At 54.3% G+C, this 21,220-nt stretch overlaps 1 protein-coding gene across 8 annotated transcripts in view; it reads left to right on the forward strand.

The window, feature by feature from the left end:
- Nucleotides 1–21,220, forward strand: part of Kif1a (kinesin family member 1A) — an 88,892-nt gene that overhangs the window by 53,395 nt on the left and 14,277 nt on the right. For 4 of the 8 annotated variants that reach the window (XM_013351589.2, XM_013351590.2, XM_013351591.2 and 1 more), the window contains 11 exons: nt 4,832–4,950; nt 7,635–7,720; nt 8,602–8,740; nt 8,840–9,011; nt 9,175–9,265; nt 9,640–9,758; nt 10,423–10,478; nt 11,233–11,341; nt 11,781–11,847; nt 11,946–12,030; nt 14,122–14,227. In XM_013351589.2, the coding sequence (XP_013207043.1) occupies nt 4,832–4,950; nt 7,635–7,720; nt 8,602–8,740; nt 8,840–9,011; nt 9,175–9,265; nt 9,640–9,758; nt 10,423–10,478; nt 11,233–11,341; nt 11,781–11,847; nt 11,946–12,030; nt 14,122–14,227 (1,149 nt within the window). Of the gene's footprint in view, nt 121–4,831; nt 4,951–7,634; nt 7,721–8,601; nt 8,741–8,839; nt 9,012–9,174; nt 9,266–9,639; nt 9,759–10,422; nt 10,479–11,232; nt 11,342–11,780; nt 11,848–11,945; nt 12,031–14,121; nt 14,228–16,366; nt 16,394–21,220 lie in introns of all 8 variants that reach the window. The other 4 variants (XM_013351588.2, XM_005361383.2, XM_026786442.1 and 1 more) reach the window with 2 other exon arrangements.

Here is a 21,220-nt window from a genome sequence, read left to right on the forward strand (position 1 = left end):
GGAGGAGGAGGAGGAGGAGGAGGAGGAGGACCTGGAGGACGACGTCTTTCCGGAGCACACGCTGTGCGACGGCCGGGACCCGTTTTACGACCGGCCCCCCCTGTTCAGTTTAGTAGGAAGGTTGGTGAGGTTGAGGCACGCATGCTGGGGAGGAACCAGCTCTTTTGCATAGGAGCACTGCTGTGGCAATCGATGGGGTTATCAGGGCAGACACCGGACCCTCTGGGCCAGGCAGGCTAGGGCTAGCTTCTGAGGAAACTGAGAAAGCCTGGCTCCCCTGTGTCTTCACAGCGGGATATATGCACATTTACAAGATGGATATTCTGGCTCAGCGGGGAAGAGTCTGGGGCCAGTGGCAGAGAGGCTGGGGCTTGGAGTTCAGAGCTACAGCCAAGAGCTCCCGGTACCCACTCTGGGTGGCTGGGATGGTTCCTGTAGTGGCTGTAAGAAGTGACCAAGATTCTGTGACCCCTTGGGCAGGGTTCAAGGGGCATTTGAGAGGGGAAAAAAGATATCCCCAGGAAAGATGCTCCAAACCCTTGTCTTGGGAATCAGCTTTATTCAATTGAGGTGCCTTCTGCTTATTCCACTGTTGTCCAAAAAGAAGGCACCCTATGTATTCAATGCTACTCTGTTCTGAGAAAAAGAGCTGGGCTGTGAGCCTCCCAGGGCAGGGGAGGAAGGGCCTCCACCTGTCTGCTTTAATTTTGTGGAGCCTAGCAGGTGGGAACAGTTCCAAGCCCCTGACCGCCCAGGCCAACGTGATGAGATGGGCACGTGCCCTTTGCAGAGAACCCCCAGCTGTTTACTTTCTGGAATAGGTGAGGGAGGCTGAGGTTGAGGGAGTGGGCTGCAGGGAGGCCCATCTAGTTGCTGGCTTCAGCAGTAAGGCGCATAACTTCAGACACGCTAGGGTTTGTCGCCTACCTGCTTGGAACGGATGCAGTCTTAGGAGTGCCCTCTTGTGGAGTTTAAGATTGGTTCTCGGACCGTGGGAGTTTCAGAACTCTTGATCTTGGGGCACAAGTATTGAAAGTTCAAGGCTGAGCCTGGTCCCTTACAGACTATGGACTTTCCACGCTGTTCCTTCCTTCCTTGAATGGAGGTGGTGGTGTGAGAGCCCCTCTCCCTTTAGGGAGGTAGCAGGTCCCGTATCACTGGCCAGGAACGTCTCTGATGTGTTCTCCTAACTGTCGTTGGCTGATGTTAGCCATGATGAGCTAACCAGCTGCACACAGATGGGTAACCTCTCCCTCTGAGGTACTCTGGGTCTGGACTTCCACCCCGCTGAGCCTGAGCAAAAGATACAAATTACAGGCCAGCTCTGCACAGGCTCCCCTCTCTGTGAGCCTTGGGCTATAGTATCAGACCTCCTGTGCCTGCTGGACCCTGGATGTGGTTCCGGGTGTCAGATAGACAAGGGGTCAGAAGACACAGAGGACAATGATATTGAGGAGACATGGGGTATGGGCTCTGCAGTCTTGTGAAAAGAGCTGGGTCCTTCCAACGTTGTTCCCCCCTCTTGTGGATTTGAGATTTCACAAAATGACCAAACTTAGCAAAAGTCATCCATGAGAGGCCCGGGCCCCTGTATTTGTGGGGTGCTCTGTGCAAGGCTTCATTCGGCAATAACCTGACCTTTTTGGTTTGGCAAGAATTGGCTTCTCCGCACAGCAGCTATGCAGGCCCAGCCCTGAGGAGGGCTCCATCTTGGTTTTCCTTTTACCCTCTGGTAGCTGCTGGCTCTCTCTCCAAAGCTTAAGCAAAATTGGGGTGCCCACTCTCGTCCCCTCTGGAAAGGCTTCCCGGGGTCCCAGCATGCGTTTCTGCACCTCACCAATCTGTGGTTAGCGCTGCCTCCTCCCTCCTGCCTCGCCACACGTGCCGCTCTGCCCGTCCTGCCCTGCCCTCCTCTCCTATTTTTGGGTATTTAAGTCTGCTTCAAGGTACTCTGGATCTGGGCAGTCCTCTCATGGCTATAACCAGGGAGCCTCTTCTCACATCCCAGGTCTCTGATGGTTAGGTGTCAGGGGGCCTGAGGATGTGGTTGAGTTGGCTGGTGAAGTAGGCCCAGAGGCTCCCATTTTCTACCTCACACACATCCAGAAGATGGGGGCAGGGAGGCAGGCACTGGAGAGAGGAGGATAAGAGTTAAGGGTTTAGGGGCCAGGATCTGGGGAGGGTACTAGAGGGGTAAATGTTGACCCAGCAAGAAGCTGCACCTGTTAGCTCCATGAGTCTCTTAGCTCAATGCTGGGCCTCCTTATCTGGGCCTCCTGTCTTGGCCAGTGTGGCTGTGACAGTATTCTACTGACCGAGAGCAGCCAGGTGTTCGACTGATGTGGCACACTAAGGTTGGCAAGGGCTGTGTTCTGACCCTGTAGCGGCTTACACTGTCTTCTAGTTGTTTCTGGTGCCCAGAGAACAGATAAGATGAAGGCTAGAGTCTATGGTCCCCCTGAACAGTGTCCGCCTGGGTGCCCTCATCTCCCAGGTGTGCTGGCTGAACGAGTTCCACTCAGAGTGGGGCACAGAAGTCTTCCAGATTCAGCTTGTAGCTCCTTCAAAACCAGTGCTGCCCCTGGAAGGCAGTCCAGGCCCAGAGATCTCTTCTAGCCAAATGACCCCACCACAGTGCCAACTGGACTGGGTTGGTCATATAGATCGTGTAGAGAAAAGGGGGGCATTGCATCATTTTTGTCCTCACCAACATCTGACCCCACAGCTGCAGCTGAACCCATAGTTCCCATGTGATCTGTGTGCGAATCATGACGTCAAGGAGGAGTCGGGGCTTTGGTCACAAATGGGTCTCTTTCAGTACATGACCCAGCCTCCAGTGAGAGATTAGGGTTAGGATTAGATATGGGCAATATTGTTCCTACAGTTTGGATGGGGGCCATGGCAGCCTGGCTTTTCCCTCTCTGATGGGAGGAAGTTCTAAAAGATGGAGACGCAAGATTGATTTGTGATTAGTTGCACTGCTAAGCAATGAGTGGCAGGACCGAGAGCTACCTAGAGGGTAACTTGCAGGTCCCATCCTAGCTCTGGCCCTTGCTGCCACCCCTGGGTACTGCCCAATGTTTTTATGCATCAGTTTCTTCTCTTGTGAAATGAACCTGTGTGCCATATTGCACCAGCTCTAGGGGGCCATGCCAGACTCTACATCCGTCAAAGAGGAGAGAGCACAGCTAGCTAAATTTTGGGGCATCACTGTTAGGACATAGTTGATAAGCTACCTTCCAGGTATTGGGGAGCAGCAGCTGTCCCAGGATATGTATTTCTTCTTTGGGTCCTACAGTCTCTGGGGTCACCCCATTTTACAATAGGCCTCATAGGGAGCCTGGATAGCTGCCTGCTGACGTCTTACTGTATGACCTAGGCACAGCCTTGCTCTGCCTCAGTCTCCCTCTCTGGGTACTGCTCCAGAACCCCTAGTTCCCAACGGTGGGGGAGGGTCAAGTAGTGAGCTTCCCTATGGGTGCTCACAGAGTTGGGGGTATCCCCATAGCACCAGTACGCCTCATCTGTCTAGCTCAGAACCTGGGCTTGATTTCAAGCAAGCTCTGTGCATCCTCTAGAGAGGTAACTTAGGTTATCAGGGCCTTGGGATGGCAGAGGTAGGTTTCAGTCTGGCTCAGGGTCCCTGATTAGCCAGCATAGGGCCTTCACCTGACCCCCAGGGTGGCTTTTCCCCCAAAGTCCTCTGTGGGCTCTCTACATCCTCTCCACAGCAATGCCCTGACTGGTGCCTTGAACAAAAGGGTTTGGGCTAGTACTCTTCCTAGGGAAAGTGGGTCCCAGGGAGATAGCCCAGGGGGACCATTATGCCCTTTGAAGGTAGCTGCCTCCCACCCTCCAAGGCCTGACTTGGAAGATTTTGCTAGAACAACTTGCTGAAACTCTGTCATATATTAAAAGCACAGAAAACCAGAAAGACTACAGAGAGGTTCTTAAAGTCAGAAGATGGAACGAGAATGAGCTGTTGTCATGAGAGCAGACAGATGACAGGGTCTCATTGGCCCGTGTGGCCAGGTGGAGGCTGCACATGGGCCAGTAAGATGGGGTTGGCTGTCCTGGACTGCATAAGGCTTAGATGATTCGATAAAGGGCTTGGGCATCCCTGAAGGTGTGGGGACTTCTCTGTGACAGGTGCCCTACATCCCTCTAGGGACAGTGGGGAGAGGCAGGGTGATGGAGAGGCCAACTGAGGGAGCTCCAGCAAGACTCTTGATATAGGTGGTGTTGTCTAGCAGAGAGGATCAGGGCAGTGCCCAGGCTTCTGAGTGATGGGCACACACTCGGAGTTATGCCTGCCCTGAGAAGGGTGACACCTAGGGATGGGTTGTGTCTGACCTCCAGGTAAGTGGAGAGGGCACAGGTGTCTGTTAAAGGAGCTCCACAGAGGAGTTGCTTGATGGCGCCCGTGGAAAGTAGACATCCGTACTCTAAGCGCTGAGGCTTTGTGAGCATGTCCCTGTTCAGCCCAGGTCCTCCAGCCCTTGAAGCAGGCTGAAACCCCTTCTTCAGCTGTTCTCTTCTCAGACAGCCACGTCCAGGCTGAGCTGGGCTGTGCCCTCCACTCACCGAGTTCCTTCCTCTCTGTGCCTCCCCCTCCTGTCTCCTCTGAGCACTGAAAACCCTCCTCCCTCACCCCCCCCCCTTGCCTGTGCCCAGCCCACCTCGCTGCGTCCGTCCGTCCGTCCGCCCTGGCTGTCTCGCCGCTTTGCTCCGCTTTGCAGCTTCATGTTGTGTGTGAGCCGGCCTTGGTATCACTGTTGTAGCTCAGAGCACCTCCCGAGGGTCGCCTGTGACAATGGCTCTGCTCCTGCAGGGCCTTCGTATACCTGAGCAACCTGCTATACCCTGTGCCTCTGGTGCACCGCGTGGCCATCGTCAGCGAAAAGGGAGAGGTGAAAGGCTTCCTCCGTGTGGCGGTGCAGGCCATCTCAGGTGTGTGTGGCTCTGAGGCCCTTGGCGGAGGTGGGGGGCTTTGCCTTTGCAAGCAAAGGTGGGAGGAAAAATATGGTGCAGGAGCCAATATGAAACTGACTTTACCCAGGACCCCTCAGCCTCCCTGTGGCCAACCAGGCAGGTGGGCAGGTGGGGCTTGAAGGAAAAGTATGCCAAGTCCTTGGTTCTGGCCTCCTAGGCTCTCCTGGACTAGACAGGGACATCTCAGCTGTGCAGGCTCTGCCCAGGATGCCTAAGCCTGCTCTGGCTTGGAATTCCCACCTATCACACAGTCCAGGTGGGCCCAGAGATTTCCCTGTTACCTCCCAGCGGCATGGACTGCCTACCTGCCAGCCCAGCCCACTCGCCACTTTCTCCATAGTCAAGGGAACCTGCAGACTGCTGGCCCCTCCCAGAGTGGCTTTCAACAGCTGCCTCAGTTTCTCTTCTATGTTCCTCCCTTAGGTTCTGGTCTCAGGCACAGGCCTAAGCTGGAGGCTGTAGACACTCCTCATCGGTGGGCCTGAAAACAAAGGCTCCTCTGTTTGTAAAAGGTGTACAGTTTCTCACTCCCCATCCCCCTGGAATAGCCGGGAGGTCCCAGGATTAGCCAGCTGCAGAAGCCCCTGGGCCTCCGTTTGCTCATCTGTAGTCCTATAATGCAATCCCTGTATGGTGAGAATGTTTGTAGGGCTACCGAGAACAGTGTGAGGTCATGGTTCAGAAGGTAGCCACAGGTCAGTGGTGACATCTGCTATATCGGCCCTTCAAAGCCTCTTTTTCTCTGCCCTAGACCGTGGTCTGTACACCATGGCTGCCTAGGCACCTGGGGACAGGGAGACAGGAACCCAGTGGAACTAAGTGGGATGCCGCAGGTTGGCCATGGTTAGTCTGGTGCTGGCTCAATGTGGGCCCCGGAGGATCTGGGAAGGCCAGCATCCCAGTGTGTTACACACTCCCAGGTTCTCATATTGTTCTAGATTGTCACACTTCCCAGGTTCTCCTACCTCTAAGATATCGTGTCCCAGCTATCCCCCTCACTCTCATACTCTCAGATTCACGATACCCCAAGTTCTTGCACCCCAAATACCACCAATATACTTTTTTTTGGTTTTTTTTCGAGACAGCGTTTCTCTGTGGTTTTGGAGCCTGTCCTGGAACTAGCTCTTGTAGACCAGGCTGGTCTTGAACTCACAGAGATCCGCCTGCCTCTGCCTCCCGAGTGCTGGGATTAAAGGCGTGCGCCACCACCGCCCGGCTCCACCAATATACTTGTACCCCCAGGTTCTTCTCTCCCCCAGGCTCTTATACCTCTGACCTTCCAATGCCTCTTCCTCCTCTACTCGGAAATGTCTAATCATTCCTTCCCTGGTATTCTGGCCACATTAGGTGACATCGGTTCTACTAATTAATCATGGGCTGTATTGCCACTCTCGTCAGCCTGTGATTTCCAAATGTCCTGCCCCGCCCCCGCCCGTTCCAACCTATCACCAGTCATGACACACTGATAAGTGTTTAGATGAGCACAGTCACTGTTTCCCCCAGCGCTGGTCCAGAGCTCCTGTCTAGCAAGGAAAGCCAGGAGTGGGAATTATGACCTGGTAAAAGAGCCCAGACGTCAATACCACCCTGGCCTCACTGCTGGAAAGTCCTTGTTTAGGGGTGCCTCCTTCCTGGGGAGTTCCTCCTCCATCTTGCCAGGCCCTTCATCTCCTATCTGATCTAGCAGCTCCCAACCACACTGGGTAGATGTCTCCATCTTGTCCAAATATTCCTCGAGGGCAAGGGACTCACCTAGTCCCTTGCAGAGGAAGTGGCTAACCTGCTCTATTCTCAGTGAGAAGAGCCCTCTGGGGGGTCATCATTAGGATTGCTGGTGGATGATCCCATCTCCAAATTTAAGCTGAGGTCTACCTTCACTCTAAACCCAGTGGGACTCGGTGGGTCCCCCATGTATCAGAGGAGAGCTGAGAGTTAGGAGCCACCACTCTAAACCCAGTGGGACTCAGTGGGTTCCCCATGTATCAGAGGAGGGCTGAGAGTTAGGAAGGTGTGTGAGGCTCAGAGCCCAGGCCTGTGAGCAGCCACAGCCCTGCTGTCCCCCAAGTCATATTCAGGAAAAGAGGCTATGATGAAGTCTGATCTGGGATCCCCAGATCTTCTATGAAGACAACTGGATTTTAGCACGTTTGGCGTCATAACTAATATCTCCCCATCAGTGGCAAAGAAAGAAAGGAATTGAGGAAACACATAATCTTGTCACCCCTGTCCAGCCCTGTGGCTGTGGGCTGGGGTCAGCTCATCCATTGAGCCCCATTGGGGCTGATCCTGGCTATCAGACATGGTTGGCTGACCGGGTAGTGGCAGAGGAGGTGACATAGTAGGGCCCATGAGCTCTGAAGAGGGTGGTGGAGAGGTGGCAGGAGCCTGTTGTTCTCCCTGAGCACCTGGGACAGGCAGGTAGGACAGGGTGGGGCTTTGTGGGGTCCCCGAGGCAGCACAGGCTGGTGGTTAGTGTGTACTGGTGACTCCTGAGCTGCGGGTGGTGATGTTGGCTGCTCAGGGCAGCTAAGAATCTGGTACCTGGTTCCTATACCCTCTCCACGGTCCCAGGGCCATTTGGCCTGGCTCTGTCACTATGGAAACAAGTTGGCCAACCGACCCCCTGCTTATTCCTCTTGCAGCTGATGAAGAGGCTCCAGATTATGGCTCAGGGGTCCGTCAGTCAGGGACCGCTAAAATCTCCTTTGATGACCAGCATTTTGAAAAGGTACAATGAAGACTTGCCTTGTATACTCCTTCCACATAACCCTAGGCTCTAAGGGTTTCCTGGCAGGGATCTATGGGCGTGGAGTCTTTTCTCTCTCCCTGAGCACTGTGCCTGCCCCATCCCTTGCTGTCTAAAACACACAAATGTCCCTTCCCCAGTTTGTCAGGACCCACTTGGTCCAATCATCTTCCCGGGTCTCCCACAGCAAGGCATAGAGCTGGTGAGTAGAGGCAGCTTTTTAGAATAGGCACCCCCATTCTCTCTCCTCTTTGGTTAGCTTTTTAGAATAGGCACCCCCATTCTCTCTCCTTGGGGTTCCCATAGCATAGTATATTTTCTACCATCCTTCTTCCTGCTTTCCATCAAACCTGTGAGAATGAGAGCAACCCCATTAAGACCACCCTCTGACCCCCACAGAAAAGACTATCTGAGGAGATGGTAGAGGGGTTAAATCCATGCAGTGCCCCTCTCCAGCCACACTTATTTAGATACTTGGCTTAAGATCTCAGCCTGAGGATGTCCAGTATGGAAGAACTGCCTGTGACCTGCCCCCAGGAAGGCCCTGGTGCCCTGGGGATAGAACTAAAGGCCAGGAATAGTTCCTGGTTCCCTTTCCTATGTCTCAGGCACCGAGGCAGGTGGTGTGTTCCTCTCGGGCAGCTCACACCTCAGCTCATCTAAACCAGAGAGTCAAGGTGGGCTGCTCATGGCAGTGGGAGGAGAGGCCTAGACAGGTGGGTGCTTCGTCTAGGCGTCAGTGGCAAGGCTAGCTCAGGACCCTAGGGACCCAGGCCCTGGTGCACAGATCTCTAGTCTGTGACAGGGTGGCTTTAGCTTAGCCATCTGCCTCCTGGCCTTTCTCTAACTCTGTGTCCTCACAGTTCCAGTCCGAGTCCTGCCCTGTGGTGGGGATGTCCCGCTCAGGGACCTCCCAGGAGGAGCTGCGCATTGTAGAAGGCCAGGGCCAGGGTGCTGACTCCGGGCCTTCAGCTGACGAGGTCAACAACAACACCTGCTCAGGTAGGCGCGGCCTTACTGTGTGCTGCACAGATGTGTGGGAGCAGGGCTTGAAGCGCCTGGAACCTAGAGGCCCTGTCCCTCTGCCCTGGCTCCCAACAGCTGTGACTCCTGAAGGCCTCCTAGACAGCCCTGAGAAGACTGGAGCCCTGGAGGGACCCCTGGACACAGCCCTGGACCACCTCCGCCTAGGCAGCACCTTCACCTTCCGGGTGACAGTCCTGCAGGCGTCCAGTATCTCTGCTGAATATGCCGACATCTTCTGCCAGTTCAAGTGAGCCTATTGTCTGCACCCTGGGCTGCTGGGAAGGAGGATGCTCTCCTGAGGGGCGTGCAGCCCACATAGGCTGTGGGCCATGCAGCCTCATGTGATACCCAGTGAGACCACAGGTCCTTGCTGCAAGTCCTTGCTTCAAGTTCCTCTTCTTGATCTGCAGCTTTATCCACCGCCACGATGAGGCCTTCTCCACTGAGCCCCTGAAGAACACTGGCAGGGGACCCCCTCTTGGATTCTACCATGTCCAAAATGTAGGTCCTGGCCCTTATCCCAACACCAAGGGTGTTCCCTTCCTAAGCATGAGTTTCCCTTCCAATCCGTTCTTTCTCCTCTGAATGGACTGTCCTGGGGGCTGTCTGGCACCAGGTTGTAGAACCTCCGGTGCCATGCTGGGATACTGACGTACAGCTAGGTAGCAGGGGAATCTGTGATGTTTAAAATTGGAGCCTGGGGTCAGAAGAGAGGCCCTGAAAGCGTCTCAAAATGAGCCCTGGGCAGACACGGGCACCAGATCCAGGGATGTCATGGCTAGAACTGGTGCAGAGGGCTGGGCCAAGAGTACTGAGTTTTCATGGACACAGAACATTTTCAGATACGGTCCATCCTTTCCCTCCTCTCCTTCTAGATTGCGGTGGAGGTGACCAAGTCCTTCATCGAGTACATCAAGAGCCAGCCCATTGTGTTTGAGGTCTTCGGCCACTACCAGCAGCACCCATTCCCACCTCTTTGCAAGGACGTGCTCAGGTCATCTGCCTAGGTCGCCCAAGTGTCCCATGTACCTCTAATGTCCTCTCCTTAGCTTCCGGCATAGTCAGAGCATGGGCCGTGCCTGCCGCTGCCCTTTGGGACCACTGTAGTCAGTACCTTGACCATCAGCTAAGCATGGGAGTCTTCCAGGGAATAGGCCAGGCTTTGCTGCCCGCTGGCCACTTCTAGGAAGGGAACTGCTGTCTGATCCCCCCAGTATTTGGGGAGAGGGGACAAAGGGAAGTTTCAGGAGGTGGGGGTGTAAGGTTAAGGGACCTGTAAGCCATCGCACCATGGGTCCAGGAGATGGGACAGGAATGGCAGCCACCCTGAGGTCTGGAAATGTGTTGACAGGCCTTTGCTCCTCTCCAACGCTATCTCTCATCAGCTGAGGGATGCCCAGGGTGTGGGGAGAGAAGAGGGAAGAAGCAGAGATTATCGGGGGCGCTGAGTCCCTGGGGCCTTGTGGAGCCTCTGGGATGGTATCTAAGGCCCTAAGGGTTCCTCTTCGCCTATCTAAGCATGTACAGAGACCTGGGTTCTTCCTGGGTCTGATGGGACAGGAAACTAAGGGACACGTGAATGGGCTTCTGATCAGGCTGCCCGGCCCCAGGACTTAGCCACCAGCCTAGGTCTGCTCACTCTGACTTTTCCTCCACAGCCCCCTGAGGCCCTCACGTCGCCACTTCCCCCGGGTCATGCCACTATCCAAGCCAGGTAGGTGAGGTTCTCCTGAGTCCAGGGGCCCCCCACTATGGGTGAAAGTGTGGTTGGACCCCGCTGTGGGTGTAATGGTCTTTCAGGCTGCAGCTGATACAGCAGATGTCTTCTGGCCTGAGGAGTAGATAGTTTTCGGCTTTGTGCCCACCAGCCTATCTGCAAGGGAGACATTTAGACCCAGTGACAGGTGGCATAATGAACACTCAGCAGGGACTCAGTGGAGGAAGGGCCCAGTGCAGGGGCTGTGGACAGACATGGTTGGGCCCAGGAATACAGGGATGGGGTGGGGTGGGTAGAAGTGGTCAGGGGGTAGACATGTTGGAGAGCCAGCAGGGCTGAGTTTAGGGCATCCCAGGCAAGTTGTGGGTGCTTGGCAAGACATACTTGGATTGATACATTTTGCTGTGTCCAAGTGTAGATCAGGTAACAGTCCAGGCAGAGGAGGCCTATACATTGGGAGGACCCCTGAGCAAGTGTCTCTGCTGCCCTAGCGGTACGTGGAGTCTCTAACCACCACCCTCACACCCACGTGTGTAAGGCCACATGCTCCTACTTGGGTGTAGAGAGCGTAAGTGTCCACACATCTGAGAGCAGTACCAGGTTTCTCATGCCTGACTGTGCAGAGCTGGGGATGACCTGGCCATGGGTAGACCAGTTGGGTACCTCTGTCTGGGCAATCATTGCCCATGCAGCCTTTGCTGCTCTCCCCTTGAGTGCCCCATCACATGACATTGCTTTCTTGTCTTCCTAGTGCCCGCCACTAAGCTCAGCACGATGACACGGCCTTCCCCAGGTCCCTGCCACTGCAAGTATGACCTGCTGGTCTACTTCGAGATCTGCGAACTGGAAGCCAATGGCGAGTGAGTGGCTACCCGGAGTGCCCATGTTGGGTGCCAGCTTGGAGCCTAAGAGTCTGTAAATAAAGAGGAGTAGGGCACCGGGAATGGTGTTCTGAATGCAGCTGAGAATCCACAGTGGCTACCATGGGGAAAGAGGGCCAGGGAACCCTGAGCTGGTGTCGGGGAGGCCTGGGACCAGGTTCTCCTTGAGTGTCCCAGTCTTGAGGCACGGAGCACGGAAGTCCTGATACAGCTGTGCCTAGGTCATTGGGTATATAGATTTCTGACTTTAAAGGTACATGGGAAAATATGAGAAAATATGGGAGCTGTTATAGACAGCCAGCCCTGAAGGACCTGCTCTCCTGAAGGGGTTTTCAGCCCTGCCGCCTCTGGGACCAGGTCTCGTGCTGTGGGTGGGCTGGAGGAGGGGCTTTGTATCTCACACCACCATCTTTTCCAGTTACATCCCTGCTGTGGTAGACCACCGTGGCGGCATGCCCTGCATGGGGACCTTCCTTCTCCACCAGGTGGGAAGCCTTACCTGCCTTCCCCAGAGCTTGCCCTGCCCTGAAATTCCTTGTATCCCCAGTGCCACCTGACTGTTCCCTCTCATGGCATGTGACAGGGCATCCAGAGACGGATAACCGTGACGCTGCTGCATGAGACAGGAAGCCACATCCGCTGGAAGGAAGTGCGAGAGCTGGTTGTGGGTGAGTGGGGCAGGCAGGGGTTACCTCAGGAGCAGACAAAACCCTGAGATCTAACCACAGTTCTGTCTTATGTGTGGGTCTGGCTAGGTCATGAAGACTTTCTGTGATTCAGCCCATTGCCCAAAAGGGAGAGCCCTGGATCTGCTATAGTCCCAAGTTTCTACCAAATCTGTGTTGCCCTTCCAGGGTTGTTAAAACCACAGTTAAACTTAAAACACTAGGAAACTACCAAGTGTCACAGTTCTGGAAGTCAGGGTGCCAGCAACAAGCATGCTGTCTAGGACTATCTGGGACACTTGAGGGTCCTTCTCTGCTTTGTCTGGTCTTGGGAGGTGGCTGTGTTCCTGAGTGTTAGCTTGTGGAAGACTATTCCAGTCCTCAGCCTTATAGGGCGGGCTCCGTGTATTTTGATGGTAGGGCTGCCACACTCACCCCGTGACAACTTCAGCTTGGCCAGTGCCACTGCTGTGCTATGGGGTCAGAGCTCTAGCACACCTTGCTAGGGAGGGCAAGAACACTTTCTCTGTGACCTTGTCTTTTGAATTCCCCTTTACCAAGCTGTTCCCTAGACTCTCATTGGGGGACATGGGTAGATACCTATCCCAGTATGTAGCTCCTCTACCCTGGGGCCGAGGTATATCTAGAAGCAGCTCCCAGTCCTGGGTAGGCAGGATCTCAGGACTGGTGTCCTTAAACTGACCTGTCATCCTGGGTCCCCACACACAGGGCTGTGGAGAGTTGGTCTGGGTACGAGGATGGACATTTGGGCTTTACAAGTGTGTGTCAGGGATCAGAAAAAGCATGAAACCTGCGATCAAAGTATCCTATGGGGAGAGTCCAAGCTGAATCCATTCCAAGGCCAAGGTCAGACCTAGCACCTGGCTTCTGAACCCAGCTATCGCTGGAGTGGGGGAAGTTCTGCCTATGCTGTCATCTGGTGGTGTCCCATGCCACTATGTCCTCCCCCTCAGATGGACAACCCAGACCGCCTTAAATCTCACCTCTCTTCTTCTAAAAATGCAGACACCAAAAGCTGCCGATTTGGGGTGGCAGTGAGGACTTAAAGGAAGTGAGAAAGATACTACCGTGAACATTTGGTCCAATTTAGGTTATTGCTAATCCCCAAGCCTAACATCCCTTGCATGGGCCTTTTAGGCCCTGTGAAGTGGACACTGTGGAGAAAGGCCATCAAGATGGAGGAAAGATAAGAGACCTTGGTGGCCATGAACTCCATATAAGTGGCCCTTTGAGGGATAGAGATGACCCTAACCCAGTCCCCATCTCTCTCTTGTATCCTGCCCGAGTCTCTCCTCAGGCAGAGAGCTCTGTGGAGGTCAATTCCCTAGCATTGAGTATCTGCTCTGGGCAGGCTCTCCTTGCCCTAAACTCCTACTTGCCATGGGTATCCCAAATACTGGAGAGTTTGGCATCAAGAAAGGACCCTAGATTGTCCCCTCCCAGAATCCTTATGCTGCAGAGCTGCAGGGAGCTAGGCAGGGTGGCCCAGAATGTGCAGTGGAGGAGAGGCAAGCTGGTCACTCTCTTGCCAGGGCAGAGAACCTATGAGCCAGACATGGGCTCCTTTACATGAGAAGATATTTGCTTTCAGGCTGAGGAGTTAGGAGATGAAGTGTCTCTCTTGCAGACAGACAGATGGACACCAAAAGCAGGCATCTTCTAGGCCTGGAAAAGTGGTTAGTACATGAAGAGAGTATGCATGGACGATGTGGCTTCTCCCTTTGTTATTACCTTTAAGCATAAAATGGGGTACACTCACCCTCATCTGGTTTAGGTCTCCTTGTCCTACAAGTAGAAAGGCCTGAGCTTGCTAAGCTAGGCAGCTAAGATCCACCAGAAAGTGTAGAGCTGAAAAACAGAACGCAGCCTCTCTGCTGGAGGGGAGACAGAGGAAGGAGGCATTGGCCATGTCACAGGAACCATCAGGTCCCCAACAGCCTCCCTAGTGCCCTTTACATGGCTAACAGTCATGTAGGGAATCCACTCATTAACCTGGCTTCTGTCTAGCAGTCTCAGCATACCTGGGCCACTAGCCTTGCCAGGCATGACACCCGGCCACTGCCCTTCCCGCAGGTCGCATCCGAAACACTCCAGAAACTGACGAATCTCTGATCGACCCCAACATCCTGTCCCTCAACATCCTCTCATCGGGATATGTCCACCCAGCCCAGGATGACCGGTGAGTCACAAGGAGGGTGGGAGGATCACAACCCCCGCTGACCGGCTCGCACACAGGTCAACCACACCATGGCCTCTACTCACCAAGGCACTCATGCCATGGCCAGCGCCAGGCCCACATTCCCTCTTTCTGACACCTAAAGGGACAGAGCAGTGAGTGGTGGCCCGCGGCCTCCGAGTCTCTCTGCTCCCTCAATTGCATGTCCCCCATCTCTGGTTTACACATTCACGTCATCCTGTCTCCTGGGGAGTGTCAGCGTGGGCTTGTCCTGTCCCTGGGGGTTTGTGGGTAGATGGTTGGTTGCAGGGGATGGGAGACCAACATGCAGGCCATGTTTCTGAGAACCACACTGGTAGGAGCAGGTCTGAAGACTCTGGCAGGGAGGATGAGTGGGGATCAAGAAGGCAGTCCAGAGTTGGCAGCTCGAACAGAGGTGTGGCTGCTGGTTACCACTTAACACATGCTTCTTACCACTTTCCAAGCTCCAGAGGGTCTCAACCCCCATCTTCATTTGAACAGTAGAGGGAAAAGGGCCCCCTGAGATGTTCTTGGCAGCCCTGAAGGTATGACAGACTCGCACAAAGGCTGCCAAGGGCCAGAGTAATCCTGCCAGGGCGGATGCCCAGCTGGACAAAATTGCCCGGGACACAGTCTCCCAAGGATTTGTTAGGTGTTTGGCAGGGGCTGAGCCTCAACACGGGTCTTCCTCAGTGACTCAGCCTGACCCAGGGTCAAGGAATCAAGAGCTGACCCAGGAGCTGTAGCTGACGCTATTTGTTGTAAAACATTTTTTTAAGGGTACAACACCCTTGGAGAAGCGCGGGACGGTCACATCCCTGTGAGGGGTTGCATGGACCCTGAGTCCCAGGAGTGGCCTCTGTTCTTCCGACTTCTGCATCCAGAGCTCCTCTTCTGCACAGACACATAGGGAGGGGCCAGAAGAGGTGCTCCCCCAAAGCACCAGAGGCAGCTTCCTGTTGGGTACAGCCAACAGGAGAGGATGGAGACAGGGGGTGTGCCCATGTGGCTCTGGTCCTCACCCCGCACTTCCGGAGGTGTTCTCTTAGGAAGGTGGTACTATGAAGGCTAGGCTGGAGTTCACGTCGAGAGATAGGAGGGGAGCCAGACTAACTGTGTGAGGGGGACCTAGAACTTCCTCTGGTCTTTCATCTCCTCCTGCTCTGCAAATGCACCCTGCTGAGGCCTAATATGGGTGCTGCCCCCTAGTGTCGGCCACTGTGCCTGGGCATGGGAGTTCAGGGCCACAGAGGCAAGGGTGAGGGCTGGGAGGGCCTGTCTGCCACTGAGTGCTAAGAGGTGCTTTGGGGTCTGAGAGTGGCTTAACCCCCTTGACCCCTGATCACCCATTGCAGGATATTCTGGGAGCCAAGGGGAGGGGTAGGACCAGGAGGTCAGTGGGTAGGTGGGAGCCTTCCCGACTTCCCTTCTAGTTGTCTCCTTGTGCTGAAGACCTTATTCCTGGTGTCTTCTTGTCATCCATCCCCCACCAGCCCAGCTATCCTTGCCCCTGGCTAGGTAGGGGGCAACTATGAGGCCAAGGCTCATTGTTCCTCAGCTGACAGGACGTTGGTTAAACAGGCTCAGGCCTTGCCCTGGACTGACTAGCTTCTGGCCCGTTCCCTGTCCAACCCCGCACCTAGGCTGGAGGCCCTGGGTGCCAGGAGGAGGGAAGACAGATGTGGCCCCTCGCTTGGCTCTTGCCCTCGCTGTCCCCGCTGGTGCAACCCCAGCCCTCCCTACCCCAGAAAAGTCTCAGGCACGCTCCTTAGCCCATGGCCTCCTCCCCAGGGCCCAATGGGGCCAGCTTCCTGTTCCCTGGACATGGCTGACATCCTAGGAGCCTTTGAGAGCCATGCTGCTCAGAGATCAGCCACTCCATAGAGGCTGAGGCTTGGGCCTGGCTAGCTCTGCCCAGGGCCTCAGGCTACCATGCGCTTTGCCACATCTGGGCCTCTTCCTGCTCCACGGTCCCTGCTTTGCAGCCCCACCCCTGCCCCCGGCGCTGACCGGGTTAGCCAGCCACAGGCGGCTGTCCCCGCTGCCGCTTGCTGCTGTCCCCTGCTGTCCCACTGCCCACCCACAGCCCCTCACTAACGTGTGGTTGTTTGTGTTTTGCAGGCAGTTTCTTGATTCGGACATACCTAGGTACCATTTCTGTCCCTTGGTTTGATTTCAGCCTTTTTCCCTCCCTCCTCCTTTCCTGGTCACCTACACAACCCTAAGATTTTATTTTTTTTTTTATTTTTATTTTTTTTAGCTTTTCAACTCATAACTTGCTCACCTTTCCTTCCTGTTTTCTCCCTCTTTTTAATTTCATTTCCTCGGAATAGTGTTCTGGTTTTATTTTAATTTTCCTCCCCAGCCCCACCTTCCTGGCTGAGTATCTCCCGCCTCCTCTAGCCTTCATTCCTGATTTTGGCTGCTTTTGTAGTTTCCTGCCTCTGTAGACACTGGCCGGCCTCCTGCTCCTCCCACCCCAGCCTTGCCTTCTCTGCTGACCTCTAGCCTGGCCACAGTGGATGCAGGTTATCTCCCGCATGCAGGCTGGACAACCCGGCTGCTGGGCTGCACCAGCTCACAAGGGCCAGCCAGTTCCTGCAAGGGGCCATAGCAGGCAGAGCCAGGAGCATGGGGAAGGGGCAGACAGGACCCACTGCCAGGAGACTCCGAGCTCCCATGTGCTCCACAGCTGCCCAGGAGCCCTTTTTAGGCCAAGTCAGAAAGAAGGACCTTACTCTAGCCTCACTACCCCAGCCATGGCCTCGGCCTCGGCCTCACTTTTTGGAAGTGGTAGGCGCTAACCCCACAAGAAGACTCGCAGGCCTTTGAACGTGGCTTGTGCCCATTTCAGACTCACTTACTAGTGCTGAGTAGGGGGGATTGCTGTGGCCTCCTTTTACCTGGTCCGAGGAAGTCCCTGAACACACTGGCCTATGCTGGGACTGTGATCACTGGGAAAGGACAACCTCCAAGTCCTGCGTCCATATCGGGTACAGGGAGAACTTGGGGCTGTTCTGAATGGGAAGGCCAAGGTGTCACCTTCTGGGCACTTGCAGGACGGTGGCCAGAGCTTCCTGGTGGTTGTCTGTCTCATGGGTCAGCTTTCTTAAAGTCACGAATGCTGCTTAAACCTTTAAGCCGCACTCCCTACATAGAGTTCTAGGATGGAGTGGGCTGTGTCCTTGTCGGGTCACGGCTGTAATGATCAGTGTGGATGGCATTCATTGGCCGTCTTGCCTGGGTACCTGGGAGTGGGGGCCCCAGAAGGAGGATCTATGGGGTTATGGAGCTGTGGTTCTCTGAAGCATATTCCCTGGGCCATGGATGTGGGACACCTGAGTTACTGACTCAGGTCAGTAACTGTGGGCCAAGAGCTGAGTGGACACTCCCTGGAGACCTGGGGCTAAATGAGGCAGAAACCTCATCAAGAGACAATTGAAGTGGTGGCCACACTCAAGCAGGGGACATAGCCCTTTCAAGCCTGAGCATTTCTCCCTACCAAGATCAGCTGGGTGGGCTCCAGGAGGAGATGACATGTGGGTTGTGGAGGCAAGTGATCTATGCAGGGATGGAATAGAATTGGGCTTCTGTCTGCAGGCAGCCTCTGTGTGTTTGAGAGGTCTTCTTGATGGACCAGATAGCTCTAGCTACGAACATCTAGTGCCTCCTGGGGACTTCTGAATGAGCAAAGAGACACTGGCTCTGTGCAAAGGAGGAAGCTGGTTTCCTTCCCTTTGGTACTTCTTTCTGAGGAGCTCTGATTATGTACCTGGGTTTGACCTTGGAGCTGACCCTCCCATTCTAAAAATAAATGTGTTGGTAACAGGCCTGGGCTTGGCCTATTGAGAGAGAGGAAGGAAGGAAGAAAAGAAGGAAGGGTAGGAAGGAAGGAAGGAAGGGAGGGAGGGAGGGAGGGAGGGAAGGAGGGAGGGAGGGAGGGAAAGAAGGAAAGGAAGTCCTTAGGTTGGAACTAAAGCTTCCTCCCAAATCCAGTTCTACAGGACAGGAATCCATCGTGGTGGCCAGTAATACCATCAGGATCATGAAGGGGAAAAGTCTTATCCCATGTGATCCTGGGACCCCACAGCTGAGCCAGAGGCAGCCTGATTAAGTCATTTGCTAACTAAAGAGGGACATACAAGTGCCAGAACTTTCTGGACGTTACTTCTACCCTGCGGATGGGGAATAATGAGAGCTGTGGGCTGTGCTGTCGTGAATTAGCTGATTCATGCAAAGCTCTCAGTTCAGGCCCAACATGAGTCTCCCATCATTGCCACTGACAGTGGCATTTGGTGTAAGAATGCAGAGCCCCTAAACAAATTTGTGGTTTGTATCTTAACCGCTGAGGAACCACACCAAGACACAGTGGGGGACACACAGGGACTCCAGAGAGCTGTAGAATGTTAGCCTGAGTGTTTATCGCTTAATCCACATCATAAAAGACACTCAATCTGACCTCTGCCCATCCTGTGCTCCTTCATACCTCGCCTGCCCTGAGTTATGGGGTTCCCCTAGATGGGTATAAGGGGCAACAGGTCCTTCTGAAGCGTCCCCAGGAAGTAGAGATACAATTGGATCTTGGCTCTCTTCATCTGCCCAGCTTCAGAACTCATTTTCCCAATGCTCCGAGAGTTCTCTAACCTCCTGGAGAGGGCCATATGCGGGGTCTCATGGAAACTTATTTCCCTATCTGTCTCCCCTGACGTATTTGTGAGCCCATAGCGTTCACTCTTTCAGACGTCCCTCCAGTCCTGTGAGCTGTCTTTAGCTTGACATTAGGAACTGTGGGTCCAGAGACCCAAAGCCTATTGGATACTTATTCACCCCATCCCTGCTGCAGTTTGTGATTGAGCAGGCTCTGTCCTTGCCTTGAGGCCCCGGGGTTGGGGTAAGGGGGTAGCAAAGAACTTTGCATCGGGATTCAGCTCCTGAACCTCCTTGATGAGGGGTGGGGATGGGCACAATGGAGAGACAGCACCAGGAAGAAGAGATTAAACCAGGCTGGGAGTGGAAAGGGTTCCATGCATACAACAGGGGAGAGTCAGGCAACTGACCAGGATTTCCCGAAAGGTAGGTCTGGCCAGGATCCTCCTCCAAGGACAGTGACTCTCCAGACTGGGCCTGGCCATGTGGGCCGGCGAATCATAGAATGAAGGTTGTCTATCAGGTACAGAAGTCATTACCAGCTCAGGTTGCCTCTGCTGGGCTCTGGCCCCAGCCCTTGCCTGATAGATCTTGAAGAGAGTCACACTCTCTTCTGGGTTCCTATATGTTCCTATGGCCCATGTATCAGGAAGAGGGTCTCTGCAGCTGCATGCCTCCTATCTGGCCTGCCTGCCATCCCAGCTCCTGAGCCCGCATCCTCGGCAGGCTTCAAGCTCAGCAGCACTTCCTCCTGTAGGCACCCTCCTCACCTGTTCATCCCGGATCTCCCCTTTCCCTGTCTTGATCTGGTGAATACGTCTTTGGGTTAGGATTCAGGCTCAATCATCACACGTCCTCCTAAGGATGGGACCTTTGAAGGAGCCGCAGGTGACCTTGAAGAGTGAGGAAAGTAAGCCAGGATGATCAGGACCCAGTCGGAGAAGGTGGAGAGCCACCCTTAACCTGCAGGGTGGGTTTGGAGTTCAGAAGGTGGCTGGTCCAGCCTCCCTAGGATGTTTTTGGTGGTAGCCTGGTTGTGATGCTGCCATTTTAGTTCTGGGAGAGGGTCCAGCTGCGTGTGGCCACTGTCCATCCTGGGCCATCAGATCTGGAGCTACGGGTAGATTTTGTGCTTGGCTGTGTGTTGCACCATGTTCAGACCTTTCATACAGGATCTCCAAGGTCAGCTTTGGAACAGTTCCCCTATTCAATTTGTCATCAGTCATGCCATCAAGCCCCCATGGTGGAAGGAACTGTCCTGGTTGTAGACTGGGAACTTGTGACAGCAGTGAGCCTGTGAAGGGGCTTCCTTAGAGGACCTGGACCACCCCCCCCCCCGGAAACATACTTCTCAGGGCATTTGGATTTTGGGCTGCAGTCGTAGGCCTGGAGTTTTATGTTCAGATCCTCAGGAAATCCCCTTGCACTGATGCCCGCCTTGTTTGCCCTCTGTGACTGGGATACCTTCGAGGCCTCAGAGTCACGGCGTAGTTCAAACACACTTTGATCACCGTCAGCAGCAGGCAGAGAGCTTCACCCAAGAGTGACGACATTTATTTACAAGTTTGCATGGGAACACGTGTGTCCTAGTAACCCACAGGCTTATTTAGGGAACATGAGCAAGAGGAAGACTCTTTTGTAAAGGTTTTACTTTTTTTGGACTACATCAGGTGTTTCGAAACAGTGATCTTTAGTCACAATGATCAATACCAAGAGACGTCAGTAGTAGGTTGACCAGACACGCTGGGCAGCTATACTTGCGCCAGCATCTGTGCAAGCTCGCGGTTTTGACTGTCTTGTGACAATCACTGCAGGCAGTTGTGATAAGAAGCCTCCCTTCATGGCTTCCTGGCTTTAGCCTTCATCCGTCATAGCTGACACAAGGGAGTCCATTTCAATCCGATCTTGTCCTCTGTTCTTCCGCACTACCACAGACGGTAGGAGCTGGTGCTCTGTAGAACCTGGTGTGTTCATGAGCTGCCCTCTGGCGGCCAGGCAGGAAGTGCATCTGCCTCCACAAGGACTGGGGAAGTGCATGTTTCTAATTTACAAATGTGTGGTGGCATGGGATCACTTGGCCAGGTGCCTGCAGCCTGTCTGTGATAACAGAGGTAGACAGAGCAGGTGTCCCACAGCGCCCACTGTCCTCTCTGTGGGCAGCCCTTGGATAGTGACGGCAGAACTCACCACATGGTTCATACCCTGCTTGAGCGCTATGCTCACCGTATCATAGGTCTGAATTTGACTGTCCTGTTCGTAGGCTTGCAAGGGTGGCTGTGTCCCCTTAGAAGAGAAGAGAGCCACACAGTTGGCCTCCTGGTGTCCCTC

Source organism: Microtus ochrogaster, linkage group LG4 (assembly GCF_000317375.1).
Source record: "Microtus ochrogaster isolate Prairie Vole_2 linkage group LG4, MicOch1.0, whole genome shotgun sequence".
Classification (NCBI taxonomy): domain Eukaryota; kingdom Metazoa; phylum Chordata; class Mammalia; order Rodentia; family Cricetidae; genus Microtus; species Microtus ochrogaster.